The sequence below is a fragment of the Entelurus aequoreus genome, linkage group LG12, assembly GCF_033978785.1.
Source record: "Entelurus aequoreus isolate RoL-2023_Sb linkage group LG12, RoL_Eaeq_v1.1, whole genome shotgun sequence".
In the NCBI taxonomy this organism is placed as follows: Eukaryota; Metazoa; Chordata; class Actinopteri; order Syngnathiformes; family Syngnathidae; genus Entelurus; species Entelurus aequoreus.
Window position 1 is genome coordinate 47,886,595 of NC_084742.1, and position 17,152 is coordinate 47,903,746.

The 17,152-nt window shown below is 41.6% G+C and overlaps 1 protein-coding gene across 6 annotated transcripts in view; it reads left to right on the forward strand.

The window, feature by feature from the left end:
* The window catches only part of LOC133662289 (protein Dok-7-like), a 102,645-nt gene that overhangs the window by 40,189 nt on the left and 45,304 nt on the right, over positions 1-17,152 (forward strand). For 5 of the 6 annotated variants that reach the window (XM_062066162.1, XM_062066165.1, XM_062066164.1 and 2 more), the window contains 6 exons: positions 1,967-2,065; positions 2,134-2,801; positions 2,958-3,015; positions 3,179-3,643; positions 3,916-3,989; positions 4,378-4,447. In XM_062066162.1, coding sequence (XP_061922146.1) covers positions 1,967-2,065; positions 2,134-2,801; positions 2,958-3,015; positions 3,179-3,643; positions 3,916-3,989; positions 4,378-4,447 — 1,434 coding nt within the window. The remainder of the gene's footprint in view (positions 1-1,966; positions 2,066-2,133; positions 2,802-2,957; positions 3,016-3,178; positions 3,644-3,915; positions 3,990-4,377; positions 4,448-17,152) is intronic. The other variant, XM_062066166.1, reaches the window with a different exon arrangement.

A 17,152-nucleotide genomic window follows, 5' to 3' on the forward strand; every position in this document is an offset into this window, starting at 1 on the left:
CGCATAGCACTAAACCACTGGTGCGTTTAAGGCCACACAAAAAGTCGGACAACTCAAACACCACACAAAGTTACACTATGACTCCTCAGTCATACGTGTGCTTATTTTACTGTCATTTATTATTAATGTTAATTTATATATATTAGTAATGGAATGCTGTTACACACACTATGTTGAAGTATTACTATTATTATTATTATTATTATTATTATTATTTATCTTACGGTATATATCAAAAATAATATTGAGCAAAATTTAATTGAAATATTGTCGATGTGGCCCTCCAGCAGTGCTCGGGTAGCTCATGCGGCCCCCGGTAAAAATTAATTGCCCACCCCTGCTATAATCTTTTATCTTTCCCTCGCACTAGTGATTCACATTACATTGTTTATTTTATTTGGTTTCAGGTTTTATTTGTCGTGACCCCCTTTGATTCCTTAGTTTATTTGTTTACAGACATTATTGTAGCAGTAAAAAATCATTTTTTTCTATATCTAAAGTGTGATATCCAACTTTTTACTCTCTTACACAATTGGAAGTAGAATAGGTTTTTTAGGTAAATGATTCCCTCTGGTGTACATTGGATGGAACTGATGAGTGTGTTGACTTGTCATGCTCTGGCAACAGGAGGGTGTCTTGGTGAATTTGTTGCAGAATTAATGCTTTGTGTAATCTTTTTCCCCAGCTCTTCATAGCCAGTGATAGCTTTGTCAGCATCTCAGCGTTGGTGGTATCTGATCCAACAATAGGTGGCACTGGCTCCACTAGGTCGTTTGTGAACGCTCTACAACCTAGCAGAGTGGAACTGACAGGCAGGATTAAAGGGGTCCAATTATGCAAAAAACAACTTTTCTTAGCTGCTGGTACCTTTTTTTGTGGATCTGGGATCTGCATAAGTCCCAAAAACTTTGAAATCAAACCATGGAGGCATGGCGGAAATATTTATAAAACAATCTTTACCTTTTTCCAAATGTGCTCCAAACCACCCATTTGGAGACTTTAGTGATGTATTTTGCCTTATTATGTCTGCAGATATTTCCATATATGGTAGAGGTTTACCCGAAGAGCTCAGTGCAAGTCCACCATTTTGATTCAGTTGCAAACCCTTTTTCTCTATCCTGTAGAGAAAGTCTGAAGACTCAATATGGAAGCGTTAAAAACTACAACATGGCTGACGGGGTGGAGACGCAGTAAAAGGGAGCTTGGTCTGGAGGAGCGCTTCGGCACATAAATATGGCCGCCCGCAAAATGGCGCATTCTGAAGAGTTTGTGAGAAAGCAGCTTGAATATGGCCTGTTAAAAATTTGGACCAAAGAACCACCGTTTACACGTTATGTAGCCCACAAGGAAGTGTTTTAAATATAGGGGGAAAAAAATCACAATATTTTGAGGCTGACTTCTTCACTATCTTGTTGGGATGTTTGGTTTGTTGCATCGCCGTCTGCTTCCATGGGTTGCATTCCTACATCTGACAAGTGCAGTAAAAGTGTTCTTTACAATATCATCAAGGGAGTCTTTTAAAATCGTCAACTCTTTAATTCCTGTGTCTTTCGAATCAAGTAAATGTAAATGGCTTGAATGAATTCACAGGGCAAAATGTTGGTGGAAATATAATTTTTTTGTCTAATTTTATTCCACATTTGATTCCCCATGAACCGGGAAGTAACCAATATATGTTAACAAACAGCAGGACCAGGATGAAATAGCAATAGCTCGCTCAATTACATACAAAAAAGCTAACAAAATTACATAGCTCTAGATTTTTTAAACTTTTGTTAGAGACGTACATTTTGGGATATAAACTTGACACAAAGGATTTTGACTTCAGAAAAAAGTGGTCCCGTCCGCCAAATCCTAACACCTTATGTCATATTCCAAAAAACAAAGTATCGGCTAACAAACAAAAATACTGTGCTTTACATTTTCGCCCCAACTTGTTTAACCTTACTTCCCCCCTCGTTGACAGATCCTGGCACCAGTCAGACCAACTTTGAGGAAAAGTTGAACCACGAGACGCAAGAACTGGAGAAGCGACTTAGCATGTTCTCCAATCAGAACAGCATGGGTACAATGTTATATGGTACACTTATATTGTATATATTTAAACACTTTAATGGTTCTTTTTTTTAACAGTGTACTCCACGTTCAGCAGCGACGACCGCAGCATATCGGGTTCATCCGACAACTCAGACACCAGCCAAATGGATAGCAGCATTTCCAGCCGTTTGGCCATTTGGACTGAACGGCCAATGGCTTACCACCCTAAAGTGGCGAGCGTGGAGAAGTTGTCTGCTAACCAGGGTGATGGACATAACCTGGATGCCAAAGCCCCGAGACAGCTGCAGGAAATTGGTCGGCAGAGCTCCTCGGATAGCGGAATCGCCACTGGGAGCCATATCTCGTATTCTGGAAGTTTATCCTCATACACGGGGAGTCTAGACATCTGTGAGGACTTTGGTTCAGTTTTTAGCCTGCCACCCCACTTGGCTCAAGATCTGAGTCCTTGTTGTTGCGCCAAAGGTCCAGAAGGCGAGTACAAGGTACCCACATCACTCAGGTATCTGTATGACACCCCGAGAAATCTGATCCAGGGGGAAGGTGGGCAAACGGTGGACACCAATCACCAAAGTCACCTGATAGAGTCCTTAAAAGGGGTTATTTCAAAAACACCACTAGTGTGCTCGCATAGGTCTTCCGGGGAGAGAGGCATGAAGCGGAATGACACTGAGTCCTGTCACTTGTTCAGCTCTCTTACATCCAAAACGATAGTGACCATTTGTGCAACATGCGGTGGGTTTCAGGTAAGGTTGCCGTAGTACAATTTCCATAGTACATGGAAATGATGAACATTTTTTCTCTATTCTGTGTCCATGTTTTTGTTAATATTCCTTATGGTGTTTCAACAAGAAGCGATCAGGTTTTAATTATTTGTATGTTTGTATTTTAACCTTTCACAGGGGACACCACCCCCCATAATCAACCTTGCCAGCGGGGCAATGTTGCCTGCTGTACCAGGTAGGCCACAATGATGACCTGTAATAAACAAACACACTGCATGCATTTTTTTCCTGTATGGATGTGTGATTGTTTGAACTTTGGACGCCGCCCATGTGGGACCTGGGACCCAATGCCAAAAAATCACAATGAAGGCAGCTCAACGTGATATTTCCCAATCCAGCAGATCGGAATGTTGAGAAATTATCATCGCCCATTTCGGACCGGCCGTCAAGTGAGGGATCGCCAATGCCTAAAAAGGGGCGAGAGAAGCTAGCTAGCCTCTTCAACGAACTCCTGCGCTACCCCAAGGAATGGAAACCCAACCGACGGAACTTGTATGAAGTCATGGCCCCCGCACCGTTATACCCGCACCTCATAACCCTACCGCCTGGCAATTGTGCTTCAACAGTCATTTACGAAGACTGCTTTAAATGCCAGAGGGCACGCTGTCACCCGCCCCGAAAGGGCGCGCCTCTTGGATTAAAATGGAATGGTAAAATATTCAGCGAAGTGCAAAGTTTTTTGACTGGGCTGCAACTGAAAAGAAGTTCAGAAGATGAAGATGCTAAAAAGTTGCCCGGATCCCAGATGGTTGGTGGTCAAAACCCAGATGAAGACCAGAATGGTCAGGCATTGCACCGTGAAGGTAAGGTCCTCTTTCGTCTTTTCCAACAGGACCTTGGACCTTTTTTCCTCCTTACTCCATTTTCTTCTTTCTTTTCCTCCGTTTCCATCTTTGTTCTCTGGGGCAGATCATTTGTCTCTGACGAGACACTCACAAAGTTCATTTTTGTAGTAATAAAAAGGGGCGCTGCACTAAACGCTGGTTTAGTGTGGTTGAAACGGGGCTTAGTTAAGAATAATTAATTAACTATTGTGACGCTCATCATGACTGGTATTTTTCTTCCCTCTTACCAGTCAATGGGCCTTGTGTCAAAGAGGAGGGTCGGAGAGCTGATCCTGCCTATGAAATCATGGGGAGAAACTCTGAGGTATTTCCGTCTTCCAAGTTTGATTAAATTACAATATTATTTTATGCGCAGAACACAAGCTGCAGTTTTAGTTGTCTGTTAACATTTTTTGTTTGTTATAACATGAGGGATTAAAATGGGCAAAAATTCTGTCTGTGCAATTTTGGCAAAGTTCCAACATTTTTTGGGGCAGAGACCTGGTCACAAATTTAGCCGTCTTGCATTCATATTTTACAAGTTTGTTACAATTACTGAGGAACTGACTTGAGCCAAAATATTTATTGTTTGACAAAGTTCTGACATTTTTTGCACACATCTTTATGTGACCGGTAAGCGTAAATTAATTGTAAAATAATTAAAACAATAAAATTATATCGTCCTGTAATACACAAACTTTTTTGTCTTGCAGAGGGACGAAAACAATAAGTACAAGCTGATGGTCAACTGCGGTCCGCAAATGTTGCTGCAAGAATCTGAAGGTAAGTGATACAAAGTAGGTCAATGTGTTAGTTTAAAGGGTGCTAATAACAAAAAGAAAGTAAATTCATCATTCTGTAAGGCGCTAACTGCCACAAGGTCAAACAATTAATCTGTCACAGTTTAATTGTATCCGGATCATGTTAAAATTTAGAGTCTTTGTAACATTAATTCAGATATGTCATAATACAAAGACAACTAATTTTAAAGTGATACTAATAAAACTGCGACCTGTATTCTGCGTACAATTTCCATCCATTCATTTCCTTCCGCTTATCCGGTTCGGGTCGCAAGGGCCGCAGTCTCAATAGCTAAATATTTTTCCAGCTGAGCATGCCCAGAACATCTCATTAGGGGGAGAGGCATTCAGACTATACGCCCAAGTCATCTAAACTTCTCGATGCGAAGGAGCAGCGATTCTCGTCTTAGCTCCTCCCGGCACAATGACCTCCCCCAGTCTCTTAGAGTGAGTCCAACCACCGAAAGGAGAAAACTCGTTTCCGCTGCTTATATTTATATCTTGCTATCTTTTGTCACTACCCAAAGCTCATGACCATAGGTAACTTGCCTGTTAATCTTGCGCTCTCGCCTTACCCCACTCGTGAAAAAATTTTGATATTTTAACTTCTCCATCTGAGGCAAGACCTCGCTCCCAACCCAAAAGGGGCAAACCACCCTTTTCTGACTAAGGCCATATCTACACTAAGTTGTTTAACCCCTTAAACGAATAATTATTTAGCCAAAGCCCTGTTTCAGCCACACTAAACCAGCGTTTAAGGTCCCCCTCATCGGACAAATTTTTACACGGGTAAGTCAGCCGTGTATTTCTTGAATCTCCACGCTTAGCTTTGTATGGACTCATTGATCGTTTACAAACTGAGTTCGGAGAGGAAGTGACGCCAGAAAGACCTCGCCCTCACACAGGAAGTGACATCAGAAAGAACACGCCACAGCCAGCTTCATAATAAAGCGGTTTCGTAGCTCGGAGCAAACCGCTGGAAATATGAAGGCGAGTCATCCAGACATGCCCGTGTCACATTGTGATTCTAAGGCTAGTTAACCTTAGCCTAAGAATCCTGGCCTTAGATTTGGAGGTGCGGAGTCTCATCCCAGAAGTTTCAGTTTGCAGCTAAAAGTTGCAAACTGCCCCATAAACACTGGAGGTCACAGCTTAACGAGGCCATCGGGAAAGAGATCCTGAGACCCAGATAAGGTTATCTAATATCTAGGGTAAATCACACCTAACCTTATCCGTGTCCACACACAACAATACCACCGTTTAAGACCCCCTAGCCCCTCCGTCCCCCTGGCGCAACGCCACCATACGCATGCACGGAAAATGCACACGTCATAGTCACATCCAGTATTGCTTTGTTTGCAAGTTCTTAAATTTAACTTATCTGAACAATATCCAGTGTTGTGGTATTTCAATTAACTGGAATCCAGTGTGCTGTGAGGCCCTACTGTAGTGAATCACACCTGAGTCATCATAAATTAATCAAATCTTTATTAGACACGTAAACAATGTGATAAAGAACATTTTACATCAATCAATCTAGGGATATAGATATTATGTCAGGACACTCCTCACTCTTTTGCCCTCACCTTCATTGTCCATTCGTTTTTGGTGACTTTATATACTCTGGACCTAGACGTTGAGTCCACGACATACATGGCGGACAATAACTGATACAGTCGGCTTTGCCAGTCCAAATGCAGTCGCTGTTTTCCGTAGTTTTCCCTCGACGGCCAGGTAATACAGAGCACACGCTATCTTTTTTTTTTTATCACATCCACAGGAGCCTGCATTCTCATTAACTCTCCTTTGTCAAATGGACAAAGTTTTTCGCTAAGTAGAATAACAGCTGACCCGGACATTCGAAAGTTCTCTTGCCGTCTGAGAAGTGTTGTACCAGAAATAGCTGCAATCACTTTCTCTTAAGGTATTAATGTGTGATTTCCACAAGCGTGTGTACATGTAGAAGAATGAGAAACACGGGCATGTCTGGATGACTCGCCTTCATATTTCCAGTGGTTAGCTCCGAGTTACGAAACCTTTAATTATGAAACTGGCTGTGGCGCGTTCTTTCTGACGTTACTTCCTGTGTGGGCCGCGGTCTTTCTGGTGTTACTTCCTCTCCGAACTCAATTTGTAAACGATCAATGAGTCCATACAGCGCTAAGTCCTGGAGATTCAAGAAATACACTTAGTCGTGTAAAAATTAGTCCAAGGATGGGGACCACGCTGGTTTAGTGTGGCTGAAACGGGGCTTAGGTTAAATAATTATTCGTTTAATGCAGGGGTGCCCACACTTTTTCAGCAGGCGAGCTATTTTTTAAATGACCAAGTCGAGGTGATCTACCTCATATATACATATACATATACATATACACACACACACACACATATATATATACATATACACACCCACACACACACATATATATATATATATATATATATATATATATATATATATATATATATATATATATATATATATATATATATATATATATATATATATATATATATATACAGTATATATATTAGGGGTGTGGGAAAAAATCGATTCAAATTGGAATCGAGATTCTCACGTTGTGCGATTCAGAATCGATTCTCATTTTTAAAAAATCAATTTTTTTTTTTTTTTTAATGTATTATTTTTAATCCAACTTTTTTTATAGGCATTTTCAAATAGACAGAAAAAAGGGCAAGTCGAAACAGTACAATTTTAAAGTCAGTAAATTATTCACTCCCTTAAAACCCAAACTGCCCACCCACCCTCCCACCCCACTCAGGTCACATCAACAAGGGACATATGGCACAATCATATAACAAGTAAGATGACAAAGACAGACACATTCTCACACATACGGGGCCAGAGACAGACAAACAGGCTGAAAGGAGAGAGAAAAAAAAAAAAATATTAAAAAAAAAAATTAAAAAAATAGAAATAAAAGTAAAAATGAAAGAAAGAATAATAATAATAAATAAAAGGGAAAATATTCCTCATCTGCGTCTGGGCATAAGTCAAGAGAGTTAACATACACCAGGATAGGACTCCATGAACTTTCAAATGCTTGAGCCGAGCCTTTTAGCGAAAACCTAAGTTTTTCCAGTTTTAGATTGTAGAGAACCTCTCTAATCCAACGGCCGTGTGATGGGGGGGCGAGCCAGCTTCCAATTAAACAAGATCAATTGCCTGGCCAGAAAGGTCGTAAAAGCAACAGCGCGTTTTAGTGGCATACGCCAAAAAGGGCTGATAATGGGTTGGGGGAAAGTCTTGACCGTATGCTTTTCCGATTGTGTCAAAAATGTCCTCCCAAAAGGAACATAGTTTAGAGCAGGACCAGAACATATGGACATGATCAGCCGGAGATTGTTTGCATCTATTGCAGGTATTGCTAACAGTGGGGTAGATTTTAGATAGTTTTGAATTAGTGTAGTGAATTTTATGGATTACTTTGCATTGGATGAGACTATGACGGGCACATATTGAGGAGGAGTGGACCAGTTTCAGGGCAGAGTCCCAGTGTTGATCGGATATGTTGGTATTAAGATCGCTCTCCCGCGAGGCTCTTATCACTGATAGAGAGTTTGGAGCAACTGAACCTAAGGAGGTATATAACACTGAGATACATTTTTTATGATTAGGGCTCAAAGATAACAATGTATCTATAAGCGTTTCCGGAGGGCGATTTGGAAAGTGTGGGAACTGCTTCTTTACGAAGTCCCTCGCCTGAAAAAAGCGAAAAAGGTGGGGGTTCGGCAAATCGTATTTGGAAGAGAGTTCAGTGAAGGATGAGAACACTCCGTCTGCATAAAGGTCTTTCACAGTGGTGATACCATGATCGTGCCAAGTCATGAATGCGGGGTCAGTACGGGAAGGTTTAAATAACTGTTTTTTAAGTAGCGGGGTCAATATAGATGGGCCCTGAAAACCCAAGTGTTTCCGTAGCTGGTTCCATATTTTAATGGAGATCGATACAATGGTGTTTGCGCCTTCAAGTTTAAATGGGAAAGGGAGTGATGAGCATAAGCAAGAATGTAATGAGGAGTGTGGGATTGCCGTTTCACGGGATACCCAGGCCGGGAGGGTCTGAGAGCCTCCATCCATCCAGTATAGGAGTTTCTGTACATTAGCCGCCCAATAGTATTGTCTAAAATTGGGGAGTGCAAGCCCTCTTTCAGATTTGGGAGATTGTAGGACCGACTTGCGGATTTGGGCCAATCCGGTCCCCCATGAAAATTTGGATATTGATTTGTCTAATTTATCGAAAAATGATTTAGTAATAAATATGGGGATATGTTGAAAAAGGTAAAGGAATTTAGGCAGAGTGACCATCTTAATCAGATTGATCCGGCCAGCGAGAGATAATGGTAAAACAGACCAGCGGGCAAAGTTCTTCTCCATCTTTTCAATTAGAGGTAAAAAATTTGCCCGAAGCATATCAGACATAGCCGGAGTAATAGGGATTCCCAAGTAATGGATCCCGTCCTGTGCCCATTTGAATGCCGCCAAAGATCGTGGTAACTGTTTGGCTAAGGAATTAATCGGAAACAGCTCACTTTTTTGGTAGTTAAGTTTGTAACCAGAGTGTGTGCCAAACCGCTCCAGAATGTCAAATATTACCGGGAGTGAGCTAGCAGGATCCGAAATGTACAAGAGCAGGTCGTCCGCATAAAGTGAGACTTTGTGCAACGTGAGACTTTGTGCAACGTGTTCGACCGGGTGATACCTTTAAAGCCTGCCTCCGCGCAGCCAAAGAGCAAGGGGTTCTATCGCAATAGCAAACAGTAATGGAGACAACGGGCAACCTTGTCTAGTGCCTCTTTTAAGAAAAATGGGGGTGGATAGTGTATTATTTGTACGTACCGAAGCTACTGGGGACGAGTACAAAAGCTTAACCCAGAGAATTAAATCTTCATTAAAACCAAACCGACCCATCACTTCAAATAGATATTCCCATTCAACCCTGTCAAAGGCTTTCTCCGCATCGAGGGACACTACCGGGGTCGAGGGGTTTGGCGAATGGATAATGTTTAGGAGGCGCCGAGTGTTGTGTGAGGATTGCCGGCCTAGCATAAAACCTGTTTGATCCAACGAGATGATGGAAGGCATCACCCTTTGGAGCCGGAGAGCGAGAACCTTGGATAGAATTTTTAGATCTACATTTAAGAGCGAAATTGGTCTATAGCTGCTGCAAAGCGGGGGTCTTTCTCTTTTTTTAGGATGAGAGAAATGGTGGCCCTTGATAAGGTTTCTGGGAGGCGACGCTGCAGAAAAGCTTCATTATACATGTCTCTTAGAGCCGGAGCAAGAACACTGGAGAAAGTATTGTAATATTCTGCACTGAAGCCATCTGGGCCGGGTGACTTATTGCTCTGTAAGGATTTGATGGCTTCTGTGATCTCAATGACACTAATGGGCTGGCCCAGGCCCCTCGCAGCTCCACATTCTATCTGGGGGAAGGTTTTATCGCTAAACAGTTCCTCTGAGGACGGGGGGCAATCTGAAGTATATAATGTTGTATAAAATGCAGCAAATGTTTCATTAATCTTAACTGGATCAGTATGTAGTTCTCCTGTGTTAGAGCGAATAGACGTGATTAGCCTCGAAGATGCTTCCTCCCTGACCCGGTGGGCTAAGAGCTTGCCAGCTTTTTCCCCAGATGAAAAAAATCGTTGTCTGGATTTGAGCAGTTGTAATTTCGCTCTATTGACAGACATAAGGTCAAAGTCAGTTTGTAGGCGAAGGCGTTCTTTATATAGTGTCGGGAAATGTGTTTTAGCGCAACTGCAGCCTTTTTTAGATGAAAATAGCACTTTAGATCCATTTCAGTCTGGATACAAGGCTTTGCACAGTACTGAATCTGCACTTTTAAAGGTTTTTAATGACTTGCTTTTAATGTCTGATTCTGGTAGCTCTGCCATTTTAGTGCTTTTAGATCTTACAGCTGCCTTTGACACAGTCGACCACACAATTCTTTTAGACCGCCTGAGAGACTGTGTGGGTGTCAGGGGGACTGCATTAGAGTGGTTCTGATCCTACCTGTCAGAGAGGTCCTTCTCTGTCAGGCTGGGGGATGCCACCTCTTCTTCTGCTCCGCTTTACTGTGGTGTCCCCCAGGGATCCATTCTAGGCCCCATCCTGTTTTCCTTGTACATTCTCCCTCTTGGAGAGATTTTTAAGAAACATGGAGTGTCTTATCACTTTTATGCAGATGACTGCCAAATGTATATGCCAATTTCAAAAGGCCATGGCCCCCTGACACCCCTTCTCAACTGTCTATGTGATGTCAAGGCTTGGTTAGCCCAGAATTTTTTAATAATGAATGAGGGAAAAACGGAAATTTCAGTTTTTGGTCCGGCCCTCACTGACTTGGGACCATTGCAAAATCATGAGCGTCCCAAAGTCACCAGCCTTGGCGTCACTATAGACAGCGATTTTAAATTTGACAAACAAGTCAATGGCGTTTTAAAATCGTGTTTTTATCATCTTCGTCTTTTAGCAAAGGTAAAACCATTTTTATCTTTTAACCTTTTTGAACAAGTCGTGCATGCTTTTATTTCAAGTCGCCTGGACTACTGCAATGCACTTTATGCTGGCATTAGCCAAAAAGCTCTCTCCCGGTTGCAGTTAGTCCAGAACGCGGCAGCACGACTTTTAACAGGGGCCTGGAAACGTGAGCATATAACCCCAATTCTTCAGAGTTTGCACTGGCTCCCTGTTCATTTTAGAATTGATTTTAAATCCTTGCTATTTGTTTTTAAAGCTTTACATGGACTGGCACCTCAGTATATCTCGGACCTCATCCAAATTTACACACCTGCGCGCGCTCTGAGGTCTGAGAGCCAGCTCCAGCTCGTGGTGCCCAGGACGAGACTTAAAACCAGGGGAGACAGGGCCTTCTCTGTGGTCGGCCCTAAACTCTGGAACACTCTGCCCCTCCATGTTCAAACTGCTCTCACAGTGGAGTGTTTTAAGTCTCGTCTTAAGACCCACTTTTATTCTTTGGCTTTTAACACTACGTGAGTTGTGTGGTCTTCTGTCCTCTGTTGTCCTGTGTGGTTAGGGTTAGGGTTATAAATTTTGATGTCTATTTTACTGTTTTAATTGGTTTTACCCTTTAAAATCGTTTTTAATCATATTTATTTTTTATATTGTCTCTGTATTGGTTTTCTATTCATTTATTCTTTGTTTTTATTCAGTCATTGGTGTAGCATAATATTGTTTTTAATATTATTTTTAATATCGTTTTTGATATTGTTTTTAATATTGTTTTTAACATGGCTGTGCAGCACTTTGGAAACATTCTTGTTGTGTAAATGTGCTATATAAATAAAGTGGATTGGATTGGGTTTGAAGCGTATTTATCGTCAAGATCCTTAATCTTGCGGAGATTTGAATGGTCTCTGTCTTATTTAGGTTTGAAACAAAAGATATAAGTTGAACTCTAATATAGGCTTTAGATGCCTCCCACAGTATACCTCTTCCAATTTCTGGTGAGTCGTTCAGTTCGAAAAAACACTTAATTTGATCGTGTAGGAAGTTCCTATAACAGTCTTCTGCTAGTAAGGCTGAGTTGAATCGCCATTGTTTAAGAGGTTTAGGTTGAGTGTCCATATTGATGTCGACTGAGGTGGGGGCATGATCAGAGATCACAATACTATGGTAATTACATGTTTTGGTTTTGGAAAGTAGTCTATTGTCGAGAAGAAAGAAGTCTATCCGAGTTTAAGTGTGATGTACATGGGAGAAATAGGAGAATTGTTTAATTGTAGGGGAGGCATGTCTCCACGGGTCTGTAAGACCCAACTGTTTAGCGAAAGTATCCAGCGTTTTAGCTGAATTAGATAAGGGAGCCAGGTTGTTAGATGATCGATCCAGTACAGGATCCTGCACCAGGTTAAAGTCCCCGCCCATAATGATAAAATGGTTTCCAATGTTCGGAAATGATGTAAACAATTTAGTTACGTAAGAATTGTCGGTCCATAAACGCTAGCAAATATGACTGGGGTGCCTTGCAGCTTTTCAGACACAATAATATAACGACCAGCCGGGTCTGCTACAGTTTGATTGAGTTCGAATGAAATATTTTTACGAATAAGGATAGCTGTGCCCCTGGCCCTTTCGTTGAATTTTGAATGGAAAATATGGCTGATCCAGACTCTTTTAAGTCGTGAAATCTCTCTGTTGCGGAGGTGGGTCTCCTGAATGAAAAATATATCTCCTTTGAGGTGTTGCAAATGGGTCAAGACCCTCCCAATTTTAGTGGCGCTCCCCACTCCCCTCACGTTCCATGAAACAAATCGAAGTGTATTACTGGTGCTTGTCATATCTCACCATGTCCAATTAGGAGAGCAGAACGGGCTGACGTATACAAGCAGGTCAGGAGGGGGGCTGATGCATGGACTGGGAACTGCCAAGAGTACTTGTAAGAGGAGGGAATTAAACAGAAGCGTGAGAGGAAGAAATGAGGAGATAAACAAACCAATAAACACACACACACACATAGAAAACACAACGGACTCACACACATACTCGCAGACATAAAAACATACAACAATGCCGGGTGGGTTAAACCCGGCAACCACCTACAGGGCCATCGTCCCAGGACCTGAGAACCCCATTGTCGAAACTGAACTTTAAGTGTCTTTTTCACAGCAGTGCGCTGTACGTCCATGCAGGCAAGTGCCTGCATGGACGTATCCATATCGGCTTCCGGCTTTTCCACCTCCCGAGAGCAACGGATTGGCTCCAACTGAGTCAGAACATTTTAAAGTGCATCAAAACTGAATTATGTTCCCTCAGGAAACATAGTACCCAGTACTAAGATAACTTCAGAAAGCGAGAAAAATAGATTATAAAGTATAAACAACTCAAAAAGCATATAGTAAAATAAAGTACAAGTAAGTGATGTCATATATATACATATATAAACATATACATATATACATACATACACACACACATGCATAAACGTGTATACCATCATGGATGTATGGGTAAGGAATAACAGCAACCAACCAAGAAATAAGTAGATCGCAGTTAGGTCAAATAAAAACAGAAAAAGTAAACCACAGTGTAAGAATATATATCTATTAGAACATGATGAATAAATGTAAAGGGGAGACAAAATAATTTGAGTGTTGATGTAGCAAAATAAAATAAAATGAACAATATTGCGTGTTGTTTAAACAATAATGATGATAATTGTATTTTAACCAGGTTAGGTGTAGAATGTCAGCATAATATATTACCTGAAAGGTTAAACAAAAAGTGAATGAAAGTGGATCCAATGAGTGACCACACAGATGTGATATTCATGGTCAGGCCTGAAGTTAGCGTTATGTTAGCGTGGTTAAAGCAGGCGTTGATTATTTAACGTTGGTGCCGACAGTGTGGCCTCCAGACATGGCTGCAGTTAGCCAAGCTAGCGCCGTCCTATCATGCATTGTGGAATAGTCACATCGTATCAAACAAAGCTTCAATAAAGTCATACCGACTGAGATTACTCTTTTGCATGTTCTTGGCTGCGTTGGTTGTGGGACTTGACAAAATCTTGGGCGTCTTTGAGAGATGCGAGTCGCCGTCTCCTGCCATCCTCGGTTGAAACCATTAGCTTAGCCGGATAGTGGAGTGCTGGTTTGAGGCCCAGATTGTAGAGATCCCTCATGACGTCCCGGTACACGGCCCGCTGTTCCAGTATTTCAGGGCAGTAGTCTTCGAAGATGTGTATCGGTGAGTCCTTGTACTTCAGTTTGCCTCTGCGTTTCCGAGCCTCCCGCACCACCAGCTCCCTCGTCTGGAATCGGTGGAAGCATATCACGATAGCCCGCGGCTTCTCACCGGGGCCTGGCTTTGCTGTTAGCGAGCGGTGGGCACGGTCCAGCTCCGGGGTCAACGACAGCGTGTGTTCACCCAAGACTTCGACTAGCAGTTGAGAGAAGAACACTGTTGGGTTTGGACCTTCAATGTTTTCGGGTACGCCGACAATTCTTATGTTGTTCCGACGACTTCTGCTCTCCAAGTCTATTAGCTTAGCTTTTAGCATCGCGTTCTCCTCGGTTACGAGTGTTAGCTTGGTGTTCATAGCCAGCATATCCTGGCTGGTTGTGTCGGCAAACAGTTCTAGTGAGGAGAGGCGCTTCTGGTTTTCCAGAAGTGTGGTCTGAATACAATCCAGCGTGTTGTTGAGTTTGGAAAAGGCGGAGTTAAACTCAGACGAGAGAGAAGTCTTGTGGTCCGCTAGCATTGTAGTTAGCGTAGCCATGATGGTACTTGACGCCAAGTCCTCCTTCTTTTGCTCCTCCTTTTTGGATCTGTTAGACATTTTCTCATTCAGCGCGAAAAGGTATTAGTACTATTAAAACGTTAGTAGCAGTTACTGCATTCAGTCGAGCTATACAGAATGGTAGGAATGAAATTTGCGGGAGCGTGAAAAAATGCGACTACTCCATCTTGTCGACAACCGGAAGTCACCTTAAATGTATTATTTTTAATTATTTTTTTTATTTTTTAATTATTCAATCCAACAAAACAATACACAGCAATACCATAACAATGCAATCCAATTCCAAAACCAAACCCGACCCTGCAACATTCAGAACTGCAATAAACAGAGTAATTGAGAGGAGACACAAACACGACACAGAACAAACCAAAAGTAGTGAAACAAAAATGAATATTATCAACAACAGTATCAATATTAGTTACAATTTCAACATAGCAGTGATTAAAAATCCCTCATTGACATTATCATTAGACATTTATAAAAAAAAAAAAAAAGAACAATAGTGTCACAGTGGCTTACACTTGCATCGCATCTCATAAGTTTGACAACACACTGTGTCCAATATTTTCAGAAAGATAAAATAAGTCATATTTTTGGTTCATTTAATAGTTACAACAAATTTACATTATTGCAATCAGTTGATAAAACATTGTCCTTTACAATTATAAAAGCTTTTTACAAAAATCTACTACTCTGCTTGCATGTCAGCAGACTGGGGTAGATCCTGCTGAAATCCTATGTATTGAGTAGAACAGAATTGTTTTGAATCGGGAAAACATCGTGTTTGAATCGAGAATTGTGTTGAATTGAAAAAAAAAATCGATTTTGAATCGAATCGTGACCCCAAGAATCGATATTGAATCGAATCGTGGGACACCCAAAGATTCACAGCCCTAATATATATATGTATATATACACATTTTTATATACAGTATATAATTTATATTTATTTATTTTGCCGTTTTTGTTCACATGTTAAAGGTGTTTTAATGAATATACATGCATGTTTAACATATAGATTCCTTTCTTTCATGAAGACAAGAATATAAGTTGGTGTATTACCTGATTCTGATGACTTGCATTGATTGGAATCAGACAGTAGTGCTGATAACGTCCACATTTTCAAATGGTGGAGAAAAAAGTTCCTCCTTTCTGTCTAATACCACATGAAAGTGGTTGGTTTTTGGCATCTTATTTGTCCAGCTTCCATATTCGTTTTTATACACTTTACAAGAAATACATTGGCGGCAAACTCCGTAGCTTGCTAGCTTGTTTGCGCTGGCTTTTGGAGACTCTTATTTTGTTAGCGCAGGCGGGATGGAGCGGCACTTTTATTGTGAAGACAGGAACTGTGCGGTCAGTCTTTAGGCTTTTGACGGGAGGTACGGTTGAAATAAAAAGTGTTTCTCGCCTTCCTGACGGTCTTTTTTCCTTCACACTGAGCTGGCAGCAGCTAGCATTATTTCCCAAGATCCTCGGGTGCCTTGAATTTCAATCAAGTGACGAAAGTGACATCATTATGAAGATTTATGATCGCTCATTTTTAGGTCTATTTTATTTTATAGGTAGCTCGCGATCGACCGGTAACTCACGATCGACGTAATGGGCACCGCTGGTTTAAGGGGTTAAACGACTTAGTGTAGACATGGCCTGAGGCCACCAAACTGGATACCTTTAATGCCGTGGCTGCGTCATTGAACGTTTTAAACCAAACTAAAAGGTCAAGGACAAAAGGCAGCCTTGGCAAAGGCCAACATGGCAACAGGTGAACAGGTTTGACTTACTGCAGGCACTGCAGACCAAACTTCAGCTCTGGTTGGGCAAAGACTGATTAGCACATAATAACATTCTACGAATCCCATATTCCAGAAGACAAGTTAAAATGCTTTTTTGGAGCGCCGTCTGCCAATCCAAAGGTTCTGTTCCCGACTTCCCTGCAATGTTAAATGGATGAGTCAACAAGAAAGTCCAACAACATCCAGGGCCTGGGGAATTTCAGGGCTGAACTCATCCACCGTGGAGTTTTGCCACAGAGGAGTTTTTTGACTAGCTCAGTCAGTTTGGTACATATACACAAACGACAGTCCTGAAGGCGTAGGAAAGTAACCCTCTCGTTCACTGAAGATAACCTCAATACATATGTACCGAGCCGTGGGGTTATTAATAAGCCCACAACTGCTCGTAGCCTCTTCCTTGCAGCAACTCCAAAGTAAAACGAAGTTCAACCTCTCTTAAGGAGTTTGGTTCCTCTAGAGTTCTTAACTTCTCACACAAGCTCAGGCGATGTTTCATGTCCCAAGAACCAGGTTTGGCTGACAATGACTAGGCTCAGCTTTTACTACCAGGTTTTCTGATAATTTTTAAGCTTTTTTGACCACTGATTGTGGTTACAGCCACAGGAGTTA